The sequence below is a fragment of the Hyperolius riggenbachi genome, chromosome 6 (genome assembly GCF_040937935.1).
Source record: "Hyperolius riggenbachi isolate aHypRig1 chromosome 6, aHypRig1.pri, whole genome shotgun sequence".
Classification (NCBI taxonomy): Eukaryota; Metazoa; Chordata; class Amphibia; order Anura; family Hyperoliidae; genus Hyperolius; species Hyperolius riggenbachi.
Window position 1 is genome coordinate 308,255,627 of NC_090651.1, and position 22,209 is coordinate 308,277,835.

The 22,209-nt window shown below is 42.8% G+C and overlaps 1 protein-coding gene across 6 annotated transcripts in view; it reads left to right on the forward strand.

Moving 5' to 3' along the window:
* Nucleotides 1-20,083, forward strand: part of LOC137521683 (BAR/IMD domain-containing adapter protein 2-like) — a 172,185-nt gene extending 152,102 nt beyond the window's left edge. For 5 of the 6 annotated variants that reach the window (XM_068241291.1, XM_068241295.1, XM_068241294.1 and 2 more), the window contains 6 exons: nucleotides 612-849; nucleotides 3,305-3,506; nucleotides 10,413-10,484; nucleotides 12,387-12,558; nucleotides 14,846-14,886; nucleotides 18,696-20,083. In XM_068241291.1, coding sequence (XP_068097392.1) covers nucleotides 612-849; nucleotides 3,305-3,506; nucleotides 10,413-10,484; nucleotides 12,387-12,558; nucleotides 14,846-14,886; nucleotides 18,696-18,768 — 798 coding nt within the window. In that variant the 3' untranslated portion in view covers nucleotides 18,769-20,083. The remainder of the gene's footprint in view (nucleotides 1-611; nucleotides 850-3,304; nucleotides 3,507-10,412; nucleotides 10,485-12,386; nucleotides 12,559-14,845; nucleotides 14,887-18,695) is intronic. The other variant, XM_068241293.1, reaches the window with a different exon arrangement.
* Nucleotides 20,084-22,209: the final 2,126 nt, after the last annotated feature.

Below are 22,209 nucleotides of genomic sequence, written 5' to 3' on the forward strand. Positions count from 1 at the left end.
GTTCTATCCCTAGATCATGTTATCACTAGGGTCCACAGAGTTATGATATTTCAACGTATGATTGCGATGATGGAGGAAGTTCACTAATACTTATTACTTAATAATTATGCGGATATTAGGGGTCTGCAGTATATGCTGTTCTTTTATACCTGATTTCCTTATTACTGTTTTTTTTTTTTTCCCTGCAACTATTAGTAGCAGGTAGGCGGGCTGGTTCCTTTGGAGTGATTGGTTCCAGTGATATAATTTATGGCTAGATATTTGGCGGTCGAGGTCATATTCAGGGCTCTTTCTCTTTATCTGCTTTTATTTTTGTTTTATTTTTTTCTTTTCTTTTTTTCCATTTTTTTTTCAGATGTTTGATTGAATTAAGTTATGTCCAAGCTATTCTTTTTTTTTATATTTGTCCGATTGTACTGTATATTTTGGCTCTTATCTACGCCTTTTGACATTATGTATCCTCCTGTGCGGGGGTTAATAAGCCTTTGTTAGATGTATATCTTTTGACATTTTCTTCAATAAAAACTATTGAAACTAAATTAGATAGTAGTGTCAGCACATTCTATAAATCCTCCAATATTTGTTATTTATGTTTCTAATGATATTCACAGCGAATGTCTGTTCAAGAAGTTCTTCCAATTCCTAATGGGGAAAGCCATCGTTCAAGAGGATCTCGTGACATGGGAAATTCCATTTCTGTAGACCCTTTATTAATCAACCAAGTGATTCCATCTGTCCCGGCAACACCCACTTCTCTCACACCGCCAACTACCAAGGCCAATGAAATGTATTCCTGCACCTTACCCATGCCACGCAAACCAGCCTCTGAGAACAGGCTCGCCACTTTGGGTAAGTAGTGCTGCCACTATAGCCTGATGTATATTCATCTATTGTGGAGTTTTCTTTTATTTTTCCTAAATCTCATTCAGCTAGGCCAGCCATTAGGAGTATATAATGTACTAGGTCCAGGGGGGGGTTACTCTAAAGCAATGGTCCTCAAACTAAGGCTCGTGAGCCGAATGCGGCCCACCGAGGCTTTTTCACTGCCCCCCCCCCCCCCCCCCCCCAAACACAAAATCTATAACTTACAGATGCGGCCCACTGTACCTTTAAAAATCGGCAGCCCCCATATAGAATAGCCGTGCTAGCACCACCCATCCACATACTGTAGAAGCCAGTATGCAGTCATTTGCTGGCTTCCAATCCAATTCTACATCAGGTGACACTGCTGTCCAAATGGACAGCAGGTTGTCACCTGAGTATGTTTCACTGTCTGGTGCACAAAGACGTTCTTCGGGCGCCATATGACTGAATGGCTGCTGCTGGGAGTTCTCCTCTGGGCATGATTAGGGGAAATCATCAATACCTAGAGTCAATGTAATGTTTTTCAACATCATTTTATGTATGTTCCGGCCCCCCAGCAGTCTGAAGTATGTTGACCCGGCACTTGACCGAAAAAGTTTGGGGACCCTTGCTCTAATGTCTTTCTTGTATGGGGAACCATGGTGGGACTTACCTCTACTGTCAAAAACATGATTTTTTTTTACTGTCTACTAGAGTTGGACATTGACTTGTGAAAAACCTTTCCTATCCTCCCAGCAGAATATTTATAACTGTGTGATGTTTGAATAGTCTTTTGAATTCACAGTCCTTTTCAAAATGCATATTGGTGGGATTTAGGTCTGCACTTTGGCTGGGCCATTTTTTTTTTTTGTTTTGCTATTCCAAAGTTTACTGTTATTGTTACTCTTTATTGCTATTTATAGACAAAATACATACATTTTTTACTGTCTACTACAGTCGGACATTGACTCGGGGAAAACCTTTTTCGATCCTTCCAGCAGAATATTTATAACTGTGTGATGTTTAAAGTCTTTTGAATTTAAAGCCCTTTTCAAATTGCCTAACAGCATTTTGGTGGGATATTTAAGTCTGAACTTTAGCTGGGCCATTCTAGAACCATCCTTGCTCTTCTTTTTTTTTTTTTTTTTTTTTTTTTAATTTTGCTATTCCAAAGTTAACTGTTATTGATACTCTTTATTGCTATTGTCATGTTGCATTGCCCACTTTTGATTGCATTTTAGTGCTCATTTTGGCCGCAGCTCCCATTCTGCTGAGAAGCCGCAGCCCAAATCACAAAGCCGTGCCATGCACCACTATAGGGATTCAGCTGTGTGCTGCATAAACCTGCAGCATGCCATCCAGATTGCACCCACTTGTATGCAGAGAAACGCTTCAGATTCGGGCGGAGTGGAAATAGACAGATGGTCTTACCCTGAAGCACTATCTGGTTCATATTGCCAATGTTATATTATATTTACCGACGGATATTAATAAAAGTGAAATAAAATTTCTGTATCGGAATGTTTAAAGGACATCTATGGTAAATCAAGTACATCCACTTGCCTATACTGTGCTACAGGATCATTATGTATCTGCCACTGTTCTGCCGTGATATGCCCTGTTCTTTGATCCTGACGAATTGCTAGTCAGGACCTTTTGCCCCCACACATGCACAGTAGCCATCCTTTGAGTCGAGCTGAGGGGGCGTGGTTTCACATGCACTGCTCCCAGTGCTGTGACTGAGCCCCAGACACAAGGAGTGTGGACGGTGCCATCAGCACGGCTCAAAGGACAGCTACTGCGCATGCGCGGGGGTATTCATTCCGGGTCAAAGGTCCTGACTATCAATTAGTCAGGACCAAAATACGAGGTATATAGCGGCAGACGGAGGGGAACGGAGAACACAATGGCCTCAATTCACTAAGCAGGTTAGACTAGTCTACAGATGATTTTTAGTCATCTGATGGTTTGGTGTAATTTTTTAGACCTGGTCTAACATTCAGTAATTACACAATCCACAAAGGCAAACAAGGAGTAACCACGCCCACTTTTTTTGACAGAGATTAGACCCGCTGATTTCTGTAGGTAAAGTAATTCTGTGAGGTATTTTAGATCAGAGGATGGAACCTTTTGAATTAATTATGCTGGAGTTTAATTGTATGCAGTGGAGAGCCTATCAAAGGAGAAGGATGTCAGTCATAGCTACTTGTTGGTGAATTGCATCTTTTGATAATTTCTCCTGCTTTACTCACCTAATTACCAAATGGTTTAGACCAGGTCTAAAAACAGGGCTAAAACATTTGGTAATAGTGAATTCCCCTTTGATGAAACTGACCAAACCATCAGTAGACTAGAAACCATCAGCAGACTAGTCTAAACTGCTTAGTGAATTGAGGCCATATAGTGATGTCCTTTAAACACAACTGTAATATATAAAATGTAATATATTTTTTCTCTTTAGTGGAGAATAAGACCCTACCTCGGATCAGCCCCCTGTCTGTTTTACCTCCTCGTGTGGAGCGGCGTAGAGTCCAAGCCATCTTCTCGCACGCAGCTGTGGAGAACAGCACCTTACTAAACTTTCAAGAAGGAGACATCATCCTATTACTTGTACCTGAGGCCAGAGATGGCTGGCACTATGGAGAGAATGAAGCCACCAAGATGTAAGTTGTTGATGTACTTCATTATATATTTGTCCCTATGATTACTCACTCAGTGATCATCATAGGGCGTGTGCTGTGCACTGCCGCCAAACAGCTGCAAGATGAATTCTCCAGAGGATGTGAAGGAAGCCCCCCTCACATTCTGTGTATTAATGTGCGACTCAGGCAGCAGTGCAGTAATCAGAAGAGACTTGCAAAGTATTAAAGCAGACCTATGCTGAGAAATGATGGCACTGCTCATCACATTCTAAATAAAATACTTATTGCCTGGCTGCTGTGATCACCTTTTGGCTGCAGTAGATTTCGAGTCCTAGATGTGTAGCTAGTTTCTATGTGCAATGAGAGTCAGAGAACTGGGATCGCAATAATAACAACTATGATGATAAAGACGAATACTATTTTAACAACAAATCATAAAATAAAGATGGCATTAATATTCACATTGATGACAATAATACATGGTTGCAGTGGTAGTGAAATTGGTAATAGATCTTTTTTTATTTACGGTGTTTTTGTAGTAACGAAACAGATTTACATTTTCTGTATTTTTTGCAAAGAGCTGATAGAATGTATTTCTCAAAGCACTTTGCATAGAGGGAAGTTAGTGAAATGGCATTACTGTCCTTGCAGCAACTGCAGTGCAACCAGATCTGGATTTACATCACAGGAGTCTATAGGCACAGATGTCCTGGCACCTTAGACTCCGCCCTCCATTAACCTTCAAACACCCACCGAACTGCACCACAAGTGTCCTGACTGTTCCAGCTGTCACTTATTCCTGACTTTCCTTGCCTGTCATAGGAAGCTACAGGTGCCCCTTAGTATTAGATAGCCAGAGCTATCCTCCGTATTAAGTAGCTAGAGGCGCACCCAATTATTAGGTAGTTAGAGATGCCCCCAACTGAAGGGAGATCTTGACAGTGGAATGCTGAGTCCCGGGTGAGTAACCTGCCATTTACACTCTGCTTGGAGCTATGCATAGGGAAGGAGGAGGTGAGCTGCTTTTCCATTATCAGGCGCCTGTAGGCACATGCCTATAGTGCCTTATGGTAAATCAGTCCCTGAGTGCAACATTTTTGTAATAACTCTGTGTAGTCCCGAGTTTATTAAAGGATACCCGAAGTGACATGTGACATGTTGAGATAGACATGTGTATGTACAGGTATGTAATAATAATGGCAGTATTTGTATAGCGCCTTTCTCCTGTCGGACTCAAAGCGCTTGCGAGGCAGCCACTAGAGCGCACTCAGTAGGCAGTAGCAGTGTTAAGGAGACTTGCCCAAGAAACTCCTTACTGAAATAGGTGCTGGCTTACTGAACAGGCAGAGCCGAGATTTGAACCCTGGTCTCCTGTGTCAGAGGCAGGGCCCTTAACCATTACACTATCCAGCCATGTAAGTGGCTGACTCAGTCCTGACTCAGACAGGAAGTGACTACAGTGTGACCCTCACTGATAAGAAATTCCAACTATAAAACACTTTCCTTGCAGAAAATGGCTTCTGAAAGCAAGAAAGAGATAAAAAGGGGAATTTCTTATCAGTGAGATTCACACTGTAGTCCCTTCCTGTCTGAGTCAGGACTGAGTCAGCCACTTACATACCTGATATGTAACTCTTTTAGAATTAGAAGGGAAAAGAAGGAACACAGCCTAGTTATTTGTGTGCTAGGCACTGTACATACACATGTCTATCTCATCATGTCACATGTCACTTCTGGTATCCTTTAAATAACATGTAATGCACATGACTGCAGATGCATGACTGCTAATCCTATGCCACCTTTCATAGTCAATTACCACAGGTTCACTTACACTTAACTGTTTTTTGTTTTGTTTTTTGTTTGTTTGGGTATTTAAAAAAAAAACAAATTCTCTAAATCTTAATTGTCAAATAATCAGTTTGTTAGTGGATCTGAGTTGTTCAGATAGATCAGTGATCTGCAAACTTGGCTCTCCAGCTGTTAAGGAACTACAAGTCCCACAATGCATTGCAGGAGTCTGACAGCCACAGTCATGATTCATAAGGGAAAATGTATTGTTGGATTTGTAGTTCCCACAAGTAGAGAGCCAAGTTTGCAGATCACTGAGACAGAGTGTTAGTGGATCTGAGTAAGTATAATTTATGAGCTTAATATATTCCTGAAACCTTCCTATGTTTTTGTGCAGTGCTTGCATTTATGAGTTAGTGCCCTCCAGTGGCATTCTCAGAGCATTACATACAAAAGTCACCCTGCTGAAGAAATGTAATTTGGAACGCCTGCGATATAAACAAAGAAACTATTAAACATTATTGCATCGTTTCTGACAGCAAAGCTGTTTAGAGCCTTAAACTCATTGACAATTGTATGTTTATTTTTGAAGCCAAAAAGCCGCCTTCTGTGCAGATTAGGCAAAGTTCTAAAGCAGACATGGGAAATTGCTGTTGATGCACTCACTATTTTAGAATTACAGGAGGGAGCCAGTGGGAAGAGAGCTGTGAATGGGGCCAGGCAGCTAAGGCCTGTTGAGTCATGATGTTTTTACATTTCGTCTGTAGGCAGGCCTGGCATTCTGGTTCATAAAGCCCTGTGCATAGTGGCATAGCTAAGTAGCTAGGGGCCCCACTGCAAATTTGACATTGGGCTCCTCTAAAGCAATTGTGGAGAAAAAAAAACGGAACACCACCATCTGCTAGAAACAGCTGTAGTGAAAGGCCTGGTGCACACCAGAGGAGTTTTTCTGAGCGTTTTGAGTTTTTAAATCTGTTGCTAATGTTATCCTATGTGTCTGTGCACACTGGAGCAATGAGGTTTTGTAAAAAACCCCATAGCATTACATTGGGAAGAGCTTTTAGAGGTTTCAAAAGCTCTTCCCAATGTAATGCTATGGTTTTTTTTTACAAAACCTTATTGCTCCAGTGTGCACAGACACATAGGATAACATTAGCAACAGATTTAAAAACTCAAAACGCTCAGAAAAACTCCTCTGGTGTGCACTAGGCCAAAGAGAGTTGTAAGCGGGAGGAGAAGAACAGTTTGCTAAAGATGAACACTATTCAAAGCACATATAGAGGTGATCATTACCAGCGTAGAGCCAATGAAGAGCAGCAGGGCTGGCTTTAGGTTTCACTGCGCCCTGAGCGAAACCAGATTTTTGTGCCCCCCCCCCCCCTTCATCCTCTTCGCACGTGCGTGCACACACACACACATACACACTGGCCCATATGCCATTCCATTTCTCCTGAGATATCTCCTAGGACAGTGGCTCCCAACCTTTTTTGATGTTGTTACACATCACGCCAAATGCTCAGATCTCTGTGACACGCCACATATGTATAATAGAAAAAATACTATTAATAACCACAAATGGATGAAAAGAGAGCATTATCTTAAATACACTTAAAAATGAAGGCTAGAACCTTTCAGGAATATTAATAAAAACAATCAGTGGGACAGTTAGCCCCCCCCCCCCCCACCACCACCATTTAGAATGACAAAGAAAGGCAATTTGCACCACATGTTATAGCCGCAGTGTCCCCCCCCAAAAAAAATAAATGCCCTCAGGCTCAGTATAGGTAGGAACCTAGGTATAGGTGCCATAGTGTAGGATCTCATGTGTAGGTGCCCTCAATATAGGTTGCCAAGTATAGGTGCCCCCAGTACAGGAAGTCAGTTGAAGGTCTCCATCCCCCCCCCCCCCCATAGGTAGCCAGGCGTAGGTGCCTCCAGTATAGGTAGCCAGGTGTTGGTGCTCTCAGTAAAGATAGCCAGCTACAGGTGCCCCCAGTATAAGAAATCAGGTGTAGGTGCCCTCAGTATAGGTAACCAGCTATAGGCGCCCCCTTGGAAGCCGGCGCCCTGAGCGACGGCTCCGGTCGCTCATATCAAAGGCCGGCTATAAAGAGCAGTTTAAGGAGGACTCTTGATGGCCCACTCTGGTCCAGGGGCCCCAGTGCATCCAATATTGCTCTGCCACTGCCTGAACAAAATCGTGGTATGGAACACACCAATTTGAGCCCTCATATACAGTGGTGTGAAACACTATTTGCCCCCTTCCAGATTTCTTATTCTTTTGCATGTTTGTCACACTTAAATTTTTCTGCTCATCAAAAACCGTTAACTATTAGTCAAAGATAACATAATTGAACACAAAATGCAGTTTTAAATGATGGTTTTTATTATTAAGTGAGAAAAAAAAAAAACCTACATGGCCCTGTGTGAAAAAGAAATTGCCCCCTGAACCTAATAACTAGTTGGTCCACCCTTAGCAGCAATAACTGCAATCAAGCATTTGCGATAACTTGCAACGAGTCTTTTACAGCGCTCTGGAGGAATTTTGGCCCACTCATCTTTGCAGAATTGTTGTAATTCAGCCTTATTTGAGGGTTTTCTAGCATGAACCGCCTTTTTAAGGTCATGCCACAACATCTCAATAGGATTCAGGTCAGGACTTTGACTAGGCCACTCCAAAGTCTTCATTTTGTTTTTCTTCAGCCATTCAGAGGTGGATTTACTGGTGTGTTTTGGGTCATTGTCCTGCTGCAGCACCCAAGATCGCTTCAGCTTGAGTTGACGAACAGATGGCCGGACATTCTCCTTCAGGATTTTTTGGTAGACAGTAGAATTCATGGTTCCATCTATCACAGCAAGCCTTCCAGGTCCTGGAGCAGCAAAACAACCCCAGACCATCACACTACCACCACCATATTTTACTGTTGGTATGAAGTTCTTTTGCTGAAAGGCTGTGTTACTTCTACGCCAGATGTAACGGGACACGCACCTTCCAAAAAGTTCAACTTTTGTCTCGTCGGTCCACAAGGTATTTTCCCAAAAGTCTTGGCAATCATTGAGATGTTTTTTAGCAAAATTGAGATGAGCCTTAATGTTCTTTTTGCTTAAAAGTGGTTTGTGCCTTGGATATCTGCCATGCAGGCTGTTTTTGCCCAGTCTCTTTCTTATGATGGAGTCGTGAACACTGACTTTAATTGAGGCAAGTGAGGCCTGCAGTTCTTTAGATGATGTCCTGGGGTCTTTTGTGGCCTCTCGGATGAGTTTTCTCTGCGCTCTTGGGGTAATTTTGGTCGGCCGGCCACACCTGGGAAGGTTCATCACTGTTCCATGTTTTTGCCATTTGTGGATAATGGCTCTCACTGCGGTTCGCTGGAGTCCCAAAGCTTTAGAAATGGCTTTATAACCTTTACGAGACTGATAGATCTCAATTACAGTACTTTTGTTCTCATTTGTTCCTGAATTTCTTTGGATCTTGGCATGATGTCTAAATTTGAGGTGCTTTTGGTCTACTTCTCTGTGTCAGATAGCTCCTATTTAAGTGATTTCTTGATTGAAACAGGTGTGGCAGTAATCAGGCCTGGGGGTGACTACAGAAATTGAACTCAGGTGTGATAAACCACAGTTGAGTTATTTTTTTAACAAGGGGGGGCAATCACTTTTTCACACAGGGCCATGTAGATTTGGAGTTTTTTTCCTCATTAAATAATAAAAATCATCATTTAAAACTGCATTTTGTGTTCAATTATGTTATCTTTGACTAATAGTTAATGGTTTTTGATGAGCAGAAATATTTAAGTGTGACAAATCTGCAAAAGAATAAGAAATCAGGAAGGGGGCAAATAGTTTTTCACACCACTGTATTCCCTTCTGTAATATTGCCAAATATTTTTTTAATTTTACAAATATTAGGAACAATGTTTTATATTCTGAAAAGTCCAGTAAACTTACTATGTGCACACCGCGCTTGGCAATCTTACCTGTATTTACACCACTAATGTGGCGCATGTCCCACAAGTAGCGCAACTCACGTTACCCAGGTGGGTGTGCACGGTAATCTTACCAGACTTTCATGATTATGCCCAATAGACAGGGCCGGCTTAAGGGGCTCCGGAGCCCTGGGGAAAATTGAATGGGGGGGGCCCCCTGCCCAAACACTCCCCCCCTCCTTCCCGGCGATTACCTCTGCTCCCCGAGTCCCTTGCTAACAAGCTGCAGCAGCAATTACTCACCTCTTCCCGTGGACGGCACAGTCCGGGCACTCTTGCCATTTTGTTCTCCACCTCCTCTATGATCCAGCGAGCGTTATTTGTAAACACGCGCCGGGTCATAGAGGAGGTGGAGGACAACATAGCAAGAGTGCCCAGACTGTGCCGTCCGCTGGAAGAGGTGAGTAATTGCTGCTGCAGCTTGTTAGCAAGGGTCCCGGGTAGCAGAGCGAGCGGGGGAGCAGGCAGCATTTAGCAGGGCCGGCGGTGCTGGGCCTCTGCAGAGGTCGGGGGCCCCGGGGCAATTGCCCCCTTTGCCTCTATGGGAGCGCCGGCCGTGCCAATAGAAGTGGATGTATTTATACATTAAACTATACTGGGCAATTTCAGCAAGTTGTAAGAAGCAAAGGATCTGCAACAATGTGTTATACTGCCCTATTTTGAAACCCTTTTCTGTGTGTTTTTATACAATTTAATTTTTGTGATTTTTTTTTTTTTTAACGTTTTTAATTTGAACTGCATTTTTTCATATGCGTTTTTGTCTTTAAATGCAAGTCTACCATTTAGTGATGTTCACCTGTATCTTGAGAAGAGTAAGGCAGGGTTCACACTTATTAGAGTTCACGTGCATTTTGCTTTCATTTGAAATTGCGTTCACAGATCTGTTTTTTTGTGTGTGTGATTTGTGTTGCAATGCAAGTCAATGGGAATGTAGAAAAATTGCATAAAAATTGCTTTTGCATGAAAAAAATCACACAGGATTTTGTAATTAATTAGATATGTTTTCATTTATATTCACAGGAAAAAAATAAAATCAAATGAAAATTTGCATACAAAAAATGCACATAAACATTCCTCAATCCCACTTTCCACGATATGGCATGTATGAACACCCATTATTGTTTTGATCTAATGGTATGCTCATGTATTCTAGGAAAGGCTGGTTTCCGTTCTCTTACACTCGTCCCCTTCCACCGTCGGAGTCTTCAGATAAACTTGGCTCAAGGTATTGCAATATTCATTTGCATGATAATTATTCTGACTCCCTTGCAGGCACTTGCGCTCTTGCCACAGAATGTTGTGTCACAACAACCTGAGATGTGTGAATGTTAAGCCTGAAGGCTGCAGGTCACATCTACAAATAGCTCTGTGAGGGGAAAGTACCAAAACGAAAAATACTTGTGACAGTTTTCATGGCACTTAAACCTCTTGTGGTGCAGAGATACCCCGGAACAGCTTAGTAACAGGCAATGCTGTATTGCTGAATTTTTAATAGCCTAAGTTATCAGACTAAAGGTGGCCACACATGATACAATAAAATGATCCGATTTTACAGTAATTCAATAAAAACGATCGTATCTCTAGAAAAAATCGAAAGATTTTTTTTTCATTCGACTGAAAAATCCGATCGGATTTCCCCGTTTTTCTCGATTTAAATCGATCCGGAATGCCAGATATTTCTCTTCAATCTCTACTAATGATTGTATGGTGTGTGTTGGATTGTTAATTTTATTAATATACACACCCTAGCAATTTTCTCTGAGTTTCCAATCATTTTTATCATAATTGAGGAAAAAATTGAACATAGGTGTGTGGTACATTGGTCATATTTTTGAAATGTTACAATCAGTCAGAAAAATTGATTGCAATTCTTAAATTGAACAGATATTTAAAAAATTGTATGGTGAGTGGCCACCTTTAAGGAGCATGGTGAAACCTTACAAAGTGCTGTACGTATCTCCAGTTTAGTTCCAGAATCTATGGGGTAAATTCTCAGAAGTACGTTAATCTTATCCTGTGCAGACAGCGCACATTAATATTTGTGCCATGTACACAGTTTTACATAGCCGGTTATGCAGATTGTGTCACTCTTTATATACATGCACCACTGATGCCCCTTTCACACTGGTGCATTGCGTTAACCTGTTGTGCCGCAAGGTAAGGCTAAACCAATGTAAGCCCATGGGGCATTTCATATGTGGCACTGTGCGACGCGCCAGATGTCTCCAATTGGACGCGTGGGCAACAGCAGGTTAGGTGGCAGCTTGCATGGTGATGTGCGGCAACCAGAAATCGTGTAAGTCTATGGCGACGCAGCTTTTTAAGATTGTCCGGCGTTGCGGTGCGGAAGCATATTTTTTTACAGTGTGTTATGCAAATTGCATAACTTGTTATTACCAAGTGGCCTTGGTAATCTCCAAAGGCTAGAATGCCGGTTAGAAGTCTGAAACCAGCTTTAGGCTGCTTGACTACACAAGGCAGTGTAAATGATGCGTATATATATATATATATATATATATATATATATATATATATATATACACAGTATATATATGCTTTCATTTTTACCCAGTGATATTTTAAGCCACATGGTGACTTTGGTGCTACAATCCATGCAATGGGGGAAGGAAAGTCGACCTGCTTCCATTACTGTACTCTGTAAAGTCCTGTGGAAAATACAGTAAAACTCCCATTATCCAGCACCAATGGGGATTGGCTGAAGCTGGATATTTGTACTTATTGGTTGCTTGAGAGTCAATGTTCAAAATATGCATAGCTAAAAAAACAGTACTATACTCCACACTGTATACTTACCATAAACTCTGTATTAATTTTAAAATACAGTAATTAAAAACAAATTAGGACAAAGGACAAACTTAATGTTACACAGGATTATTAAAGTATAAAGAGGTGTAAAAGTAGATGTATGCATCCTGCAAGGCCAGGATTTTTTTTCTGGTCGCTTGAGACTTCTGGTTAACGAAGTTCTGGATAATGGGGGTTTTCAGGACTGTATAGTTGCACAATAGTAATAATGGATGACCAGCATCAGTTAGCATAATGCATATTTGCAGATTACACTCTCTGGCTGCATATGGCATGTTTTACATTCATTTGTGTTTTTTAGTTTTCCTCTTAGTAAATTAAACAGCAGCAGTACTGGAAATCTGGACAAAGTTGGTATTACAATCCCAGAGGGTGAGTGTATTCGCATAGAAACCATGAGATATACGCCATCGCCGCGCACAAGCACCTTCCGACAGCGGCCGTACAGCATGCTCAGCCCCGACCTGGTGCAGGTAGGTTGTTTCTGCTGCTGAATCTGATGACCACTCGAGGATTAGGGTACCTAGCACTGATTATTTGGTAGAGATGGGGGAGTTTAATGGGCTAAGTCAGCTTGTTATGTCTCTTATAGAAGTGTTTCTCAACATTATTACATTTTATAACTTTATGAAAGATGGAGTGAGCCAAGTATCTCTTTCTGTGAACACAAGCTTCTCAAGAACCCCTTAAAGAGGAACTCCAGCCTAAACAAACCTACTGTCATTAAGTTACATTAGTTATGTTAATTAAAATAGATAGGTAATATAATCTCTTACCCACCCTGTTTTAAAAGAACAGGCAAATGTTTGATTTCATGAGGGCAGCCATCTTTTTGGTTGAAAGGAGGTGACAGGGAGCATGAGACACAGTTCCAACTGTCCTGTGTGCTGATCACCCCTCCCAGTTGCTAGGCAACGTGAATAACAACATAGGGAATCCCATCATGCTTTGCACAGCATCAGGGAAAAAAAGCCGGGCAGTTTTCTTTGATAGGTAGAGCTTAGCTAAAAATGCAGCTAAAAATGATGCTTTGGTAAGAAAAACAAAGTTCTGATGCTGTAAAACTGTTATAGAAACACCAAGCCTTTTCAGTTCTGCTGAGTAGATTTTTAGTCCAGAGGTTCACTTTAAAGTCATTAGGAGTCAGATGTTAAAAAAAAGAAACCAGATACTTACCTAAGGAGAGGGAAGGCTTTGGTTCCTATACAGCCATCCCTCTCCTCTCCCGGTGCCCTTGTCGCAGCAGCAGCTCCTCCGTTCAAATCTCCTACCACGGGGGGCTTTGAAAGTCTTCAGGAGCCGAATCCTCGCGAAGACAGGGGCTCCATACTGCGCACACGTGAGAGAGGGCACTCGTGCGTGCGCAGTATGGAGTGGCCCGTCTTTAGGAGCACTCAGGCTCCCGAAGACTTCCGAAGCCTCCCTTTGGCAGCGGAGATAGCAGCATTTGACCAAATTGGTTGAATGCTGCTACGGGGGAGCCAGCTCTGTAACGGGGACCGGGAGAGGAGAGGGAAGGCTCATTAGGACCCAGAGCCTTTCCTTTACTTAGGTAAGTATCTGACTTTTTTTTTTTAAGGTGATTCCCAATTACTTTAATATACATACTTGTTAGGAGTACTCAATATTTGTTTGGTCTGCTTCTCATCTGTGTGCAGCTTTAAAGCTAAGTACTCACCAACAGATCACGGACAGAGGGATCAGGGATCCCTATCGACGAACGATTGTTCCCCAATCCATCTGGCTGAATCTGCAAGCATCATTTGCGGCATTGGAAACGAACGATCGCAGCAAAACCCTCAAACGTCTATGAGGATCGCAACGATCCTCCACGACTTAATTGGATATGGCAGTCCTTCAAAAACGAGCACTCATCCCGGGTGGTGTGCATTGGGAAACATCCTTTCATTAATTTTAGTTAAACAATGTTGCAGGATATTGCAAAGAAATTATTTGTTGTGCAAAATTGTTTGCAAAAATCGCTTAGTGGGTATGGGCCTTTAAGCCTTTTGCAAACAATGCATTTTTTCCCATCAGATCGACAGGAAATTTACCGTTGTTCAATAATTTCCATCTTGTCCAATCTGCTTCCGATCAAGAAAGGGATTGATTTTGAGATCAGTACTGCACAAAATCGATCCCTTTCTCAATCGGAAGAAGATCAGACCTGCTGGAAATTCCATGGCGTGCACCAGACATAAAAACGAAGTTAGGAAACTCACCTCAGTTGAGGGAAGGTTCTGCATAGTATAGAGCCTTCCTGTTACTCCATCCAACCCATAGTTCCTGTGCTGTCTGCTGGGTTGAGCAGATTTTCGGAACCTCCAATGATGAGAGAATCACTATTGTGCATGCGCGGTAGTGATACACCCATCCTTGGAACTACTTGGGACACGAGTAGTTCTAAAGAGCTGTTCAGTCAAACAGCTTTACCAACTAACAGCAGAGGAATGATGGACCTCACGAAGGAACAGGAAGGCTCTATACTGTCCTGAGTCTTCCCTCTACTCAGGTGAGTATTAAACCTGAGTGAATTTCCTGTTTTCGGCTTGCTTTAACAGCACTGAAGGCCCATGCAGAGTATGGAATCCTGCATCTAGAGATCCTTATGATAGCCAGCCAAGTGGCATTATGTAGCAATGGTAGCTTGCACAATGTTGACATTACAGACTCACTGTAACAATTCATATATATATATATATATATATATATATATATATATATATATATATACACATTATCATTTGTCTTATTTTACAGTTGGCAAATGAATTTGGAAGCCCGGCATCATCGCCTTCCAGGTAAATGAATATTAGAACTCACTCTGTACTTTTGTTCCTCATGTGTGTCTGTGTGATGCAACCATTTTAGTGGTCTGTGAGGAAAGTAAGGGCCCTAAGGCTACGTTCACATGGATAGCTGACATTGGTGAGTTTGCCTCTCCGGTGTGAGAGCAGTGTTTGCAGGTATAGGGTGCTTCCAGGTGGCTGTACCTGTAAAAAGAGCCCCCGGTAAAAAAGGGCACCGGAGATAGCCGATAATAGAATATCGTTAAAATGACAGATATTCTACTAGTTAATTCTAATAGTGATTGGTGATCTTTACTAGTATTTTACCATAACTTAACACTATTCCACCATCTTGATGCCTAACCTAAACCCCCACCCACACCTAAAGCACCAGGCACACACTAGATTAAAGTCGGCTGAGACGGCTGAGAACAACTGCCTCAGCTAATAAATCGGCATGTTCACAGCAGCCCTGACTGTCGCCCAGCCAGTGATCTGTCAAGCGCAAAAACTCGGCCGAATGACGTCCGACACCTTTTATCCTTGTTGCTTGCCCCACCCACCATGTGAGGTCACATCTACTTCGCTCTGTTGGCCCCCCGCCTCCTTGCTTTACAACAGAATGCGCCATCAGCTGTATAGCTGACTCTGCATCTGTACAGTCTCTGCCCAGCAGTGATGCCCAAAGGGATTGGATCCCAACTTCATTCCAGTGTGTGTACAGGCCTTAAAGGGAACCAGAGACGAAGCACCCTCATGTATTTTACCATATATATCAGTGGGAACATTCGAGAAAACGCCTACCTTGCATTCTGTTTCATTCTGCACTGCACAGCTTGCTTCTAATCAGCCCTGATAAAATCCCTGACTGAGCATTCAGTCTGGCTTTGCTCAGGAATATTTATAGCTCAGTCTGTGTTCTCTCATGTCTTTTCAAGTCCAAGCCTGCCCCCTGCTGGCTCCTATCAGGAATCATTATAGCTGAGTCATTATAGCAAAGCCAGACTGAATGCTCAGTCAGGGATTTTATCAGGTCTGATAAGAAACAAGCTGTGCAGTGGAGAATGAAACAGAACGCATGGTAGGTGTTTTCTCTAATGTTCCCACTAATCTATATGGTAAAATACATGAGGGTGCTTCGTCTCTGGTTCACTTTAACACTAAATACCCCCGCCTAACCCTGCCAATATTTTCTCCACATAGGTGCCTGATAAAATAGCAGGCCACCCGCTATGCAAATTGCCGCTATAAATTTGCAGAGGATTGACCCACGCTCACCTCCCCCCCCCCCCCCCCCCCCCCCCTCCTGTGCCTGGGTGTAGTTGGTGCAGTAATTCATTACTGAGCAGATGAAATCCCCAGATGTGACATGCAACAATGTTTAACTGTGCAGTAACTACATAGTTGGCAATCAATTGGTAAGCTGACAGTGTGGATTGTGGGTTTGGTTGCATATAAAATACTGAATGGTGCTTTTTCCTTGACTGTTGGTCCTTCATTTATGCAGTTCACTTGCCCTACTGGACTAGCCTAAAAGGCTTGTACACAACACACCTTCAGTCAGTGGCACCCTTAAAGGGACCCTTAACTGAGAGGGATATGGATGTTTCCTTTTAAACAATACCAGTTGCTTGTCAGTCCTGCTGATCTCTGTGTATGTAGTAGTGGCTGAATCACACACCTGAAACAAGCATGCAGCCAATCCAGTCTGACTCCAGTCAGAGCACCTGATCTGCATGCTTGTTCAGGGGCTGTGGCTAAAAGTATTACAGACACAAGATCAGCAGGAGAGTCAGGCAACTGGTATCCTTTTAAAAGGAAAAATCCATATCCTTCTCAGTTTAGGTTCCCTTTAAGGAACAAATGAAGTGAGAATAATATGAAGGCTGCCATATTTATTTCCTGTTAAAGGGAACCAGAGAGGAACGGTGGAAAAAAAAAGAACAAGCTTTTATACATACCTGGGGCTTCCTCCAGCCCCATACGCACGGATCGCTCCCACGCCGCCATCCTCCGCTTCCTGGATCGTTGGTACCGGGTCCCGTCACTTCCGGCGGACGCGGCCAATTGTCCGCATCACAGGGGCTCCCTCCATACCAGTACGCATGCGGCTGCGCAGTAAGCAGCCTCACACATATATGGAGGGAGCCCCGTGTGATGCGGACAATTGGCCGTGTCTGCCGGCCGACTGGCGGCCATGACGGGACCCGGTACCGGCGGATCCAGGCAGCAAAGGACGGCTGCGTGGGAGCGATCCGTGCGTATGGGGCTGGAGGAAGCCCCAGGTATGTATAGAATCTTTTTCCTGGGGCCTCTGGTTCCCTTTAAACAATACTAGTTGCCTGGAAGCCCTGCTGATCTATTTGGCTGCAGTAGTGCCTGAATCACACCAGAAACAAGCATGCAACAAATTTGGTCAGATCTGACAATGTCAGAAACACCTGATCTGCTGCATGCTTGTTCAGGGGCTATGGCTAAAAGTATTAGAGTACAAAAGAAGCAAGATTTCACAACTGTCCTATATTGCACATACAGAATCACTTTAATAATGCTATAGAAAATTACTGCATTTAAAACCATTTAAAGTCGCTTATACTAGCCAAACGCACTATTTTAATCATAATTCAGCGGCATGACAGTTACCATGTGAAGCAGTCGCCCAGCAAATGCCTCTACTTACTGCTCACACCACTGTCCATTTGCCATCTGAAATCCGACAACAATAACACTCCACTCAGTGTCATGCAACTGTCCCTTCTCTGTCTATAGTGCAATAGTTGTACAATGCTGGTCATGTGACTGTATCAATCTCCACTAAAGATCCGTCGAGTTAATGATTATTATAATCTCAGTTGTTCATAAGACACTTGCGTGAATATTGGTTGTTTTTCTTCCTGGTTGTCAGCTGGGGAGTGTTCTATACTCTGCTATCGCATTATTAAAGTGGTTTTGTATGTGCAATATGAGACAGTTGTAAAATCTTGCTTTTTTTTTTATGGTGATCACTAATCACTTCCTGGCTCCCGCTAATGGTGCGGTTGCACAACTTTAAAAAGTGATGGCTCTCCTTGATTGAATTCATAAAAGTATTAGAGGCAGAGAATTAGCAGGACAGCCAGGCATCTGGTATTGCTTACAGTGAACCAGAGACAAAGCACCCTCATGTTTTTTTACTATATAGGTCAGTGGGAACATTAGAGAAAACACCTACCCTGCTCTCTTTTTCATTCTGCACTGCACAGCTTGTTTCTTATCAGACCTGATGCATTCAGTCTGGCTTTGCTATAATGACTCAGCTATAATAATTCCTGAGCAGAGCCAGCAGGGGGCAGGCTTGGACTTGAAGAGACATGAGAGAACACAGACTGAGCTATAAATATTCCTGAGCAAAGCCAGACTGAATGCTCAGTCTGGGATTTTATCAGGGCCGATTAGAAACAAGCTGTGCAGTGCAGAATGAAACAGAAAGTAAGGTAGGCGTTTTCTCTAATGTTCCCACTGATATATATGGTAAAATACATGAGGGTGCTTCGTCTCTGGTTCACTTTAAAAATAAATAAACATGGCAGCCTCCATATCCCTCTTGCTTCAGTTGTCCTTTATTGATGATTAGGGCGGCAGTGCATGAGTGATGTACAGACACGCTTCTCTGCCATATCCAATAAGCATGTACTGTGCAGGGCGGTACATGAGCAAGCACCTCCTGGCAGTTGTAGGCAGAGATTAATAATCTGCTTTACAGAAACACTTTTCAACAATGCTTTTATCTTCATATTGTGGTTTCCATACATTACTTAAAAAATCGTTTTCCTCTTTTGAAGAAGCAACCCTTTTGCGCATGTTAAGCTGAAGAGGACCGTTACCAACGATCGCTCAGCTCCTGTCATTCAGTGACCTTGTGCCATCTGTGAAAAGGAGGCTCTTTCATGACAGTTCCAATGGGGAAAGATTCTTTTACCATCTCATTTCCTCTCTGGGATCTAAGACCTGATGTAATAAACTGCATATCAGCTTCTTTGCAAGCCGGCAACTTTAAGTCCTTCACCATGGAAATCTTCCGTTTACATTAGGCTGCCTGCTACGTGCTGACCTAATTTTCATATTGCTGTAGTCCAACGTGTGGACACATCCAGTCATCTGTGTGCTGCTGATGCCAGATCCTGATAAAAGTACTCACATGCGACCTCTACAGTGTTACAAAAAGGTGACCCTGCTTCAGTCACATGGCAGAGAAGAGAGGGCAAACCAGCCAAGTGTTTTCTAAATATCACTTTCTGGATGTAAGAAAACCTGGCCAGACGCATAAGATTACTACAAATAAACTCAAATTCCTTTCACAGCTTAAAGTTAAGGATTAAAACATTGAAATAAGATCTCCTGGAAACTGTGGAATCAAAAAAATTTCTGGTTTGATAAGCAGATCAAATTTAAAATAACAGTCATACAACATACCCATTTTGCATAAGTGTAAGTTACAGTGTGTGAGGCTAGTATGATCTGGCAGGCCTCTTAACAAAAGGAAGCTGCTGCTCCCTCCATCCTCTAGAGGTCTCTGTTTGGGGAAGGGAGACGTTGCTCAGGCAAAATTGCAATGAGCCCATCTTTCTAGAGTGACTGCTAGAGATTGGAGGAAACAGAAACTGACTCCTGTTGACATGACTGCCAAGTGACATGACAAGTTGAAATGGAATTCGGGAATTTTTGCAAAAAATGGAACCTGATGCCTCTGTTATGTCTAAAGCTGATAATTGATTTATTTATTTGAAAAAGCAAAAGTGTTAAATGTACAGTTATTCTGTAGCTTTGTTCAGAGATACAACAGTCTGGTGCAAGAACAACCTCTGTATCTCAGACTAGGGTCTCTGGCAGTGGTAAGCCTATTGGTTAAGGCAGGTGTTAGCTTAATGGTAAACCTGATGTCTAGTGTTTATTTTTACAGAGTTCAGTGCAAGTACGCTGTACTGTGTAAATAAAAGGCTGGGAAGGAGTTGGCGTAGGTCCTCTGACCTTTAGCGGCAGGCAGGGGAGAGGCATGCACAAAGGAGTTGGCCATTACTCTGCCAAGTTGATCCGCTGGGCAGATCACTTACAGAGTGGCATTCTGGGGCTACTGTACACATGCCTGACTAGTGGCTGAGGCGGTCATTATCGGCTGCCACAGCCAACTTACGTTGTGTGTGAACGAGGCTTAAAGGAATACTGTAGGGGTTCAGGGGAAAATGAGTTGAACTTACCCGGGGCTTCTAATGGTCCCCCGCTGACATGCTGTGCCCGCGCAGCCACTCACCGATGCTCCGGCCCCACCTCCGGTTCACTTCTGGAATTTCAGACTTTAAAGTCTGAAAACCACTGCGCCTGCATTGCTGTGTCCTCGCTCCCACTGTTGTCACCAGGAGCATACTGGGCAGGCACTGACCATACTGGGCCTGCGCAGTACGCTCCTGGTGACATCAGCAGGAGAGAGGAGCCGGCAACGCAGGCGCAGTGGTTTTCAGACTTTAAAGTCTGAAATTCCAGAAGTGAACCGGAGGCGGGGCCGGAGCATCGGTGAGTGGCTGCGCGGGCACAGGATGTCTGTGGGGGACCATTAGAAGCCCCGGGTAAGTTCAACTCATTTTCCCCTGACCCCCCTACAGTGTTCCTTTAAAAACAGCTACCCTTCCTGTACCCTTTGATTATATCTTTGGATAGTAGGTCCCTTGGAGAGGGGAGGTGGGGGCAACAATTGAAAAAAAGAGTCCCATAATGTAAAGTAAAATAAACAACACTTTTATTTGTTATGAAATGTTATTGCTTTAAATTAATTGCATTTCTAGTAGTATAATGACGCCTGTAAAGTCTTTTTGTTTGTAGCAGAAAAAACATTGGTGCAAATTCACAAAACTGCACTGAAATTGCTGTGCGCATGGCAATTTTACTGGTACTTACTCAAGCTGTATAGTGCAGCCTACATTATCTAAACAATGCGTGTATTGCTAGTAAAATGTGCAATACACCATTTGTATAATGTGTGTTATGTTAGCATCGCACAGTTTGTGTACATAAGTATAGGTAAAACTGATGTGCACTGCCTCAAACTTTACCACAGTTTTTGTGAATGTACCCTTGTGTTGCCAAGGAGGAAAGAAAGCCTCACACCCAGTTGAGTTGGTCAGATACAGTATCTTGTACAGAAGCTACTGATGAAATCCCCTGAAAATCTTTGAGGAATGACCAAATTAGAGTACCGTAAGTTGTGAGGGATACCCAAACATTGCTGGAGGGATTACATCTTCCAGCTGGCCTGGAAACACAATGGAATCCCACCAAAAGGCTTGATTATGTGGCCATGGAAGGTCCACTCAGCCCTGTGTCCCACCAACCTTACCAGGAGCTACCGGAAAACATTAGTTAGGAAACTGTTTACAGGATGGATCTCAATGTTTAATTTGTGCTTAGTGTACAAGGTGTGTGTATAATATGACGACACTACTGCTATGAACAGGTGGGATGGCAACGAGATGTTCCTAGAGGGGAAATGAAAGTTGTACAGAGATTGCAGAAGAAGGTGCTACGAAGAGAATGTTTTAGGATTAGGCTGGAGAAAGAGCATTGGAAGTGATGGTACAGTATTGCCACTGGGGAGAAAGAAAATCTGTAAGGAGGCTTAGAATTGAGGTAGCAACATTAGGCTCTAAATACCTACATGATAAGCATGCAGCATCTTTTTCCACATTAATCCTGTTATAAAAAAAAAATTATACTGACGATAAATACATGCCCACATTTTATGTACACCGGAAGTGAGGAAAGGGGAGGGGGACTTAGATACTTAGCACCATATTTCCTGGTTGAGTTCAACGGGCATATGTAATTTTTCAACCGAACAAACTACTGTATGTATAGTGTGCCTCAGTAGTTGGAAGACTTCAGAAGCTTCCTGAATCCCTGTGCAGGCTCCCTCTTCATATTCTGGCCATGCTCCCAGCTGTGGACTGGAAGAGTGCTGGGGTTGTAAGAGTAAGGTTCATCCATGCCCAGAAGACTAAAACTTTTTTTCCTCCGCGCAAAGGGGCTTCATTTTAGTGGGCATGTGCAGACCATTCTTGCGCATATTCAGCTTGGATGCACTCATCCATGGCCATGCTTGTGGCCAGAAGAAACCTATTCCACTCACCAGAGTTGAATAAATAGAAAAGGAGACCCTTCACTGGAATGGTGGGATGTAGGAAGATCCAGAAAGCCTCTGTGCTATCCAGAGGCTTGCCACTACTAGGGCATTTAATTTTTTCAAACAAATTCACTTGTTACACTTTTAAGTAGATCTGAACTAACTTAAACTGAACCTGAAGGGAA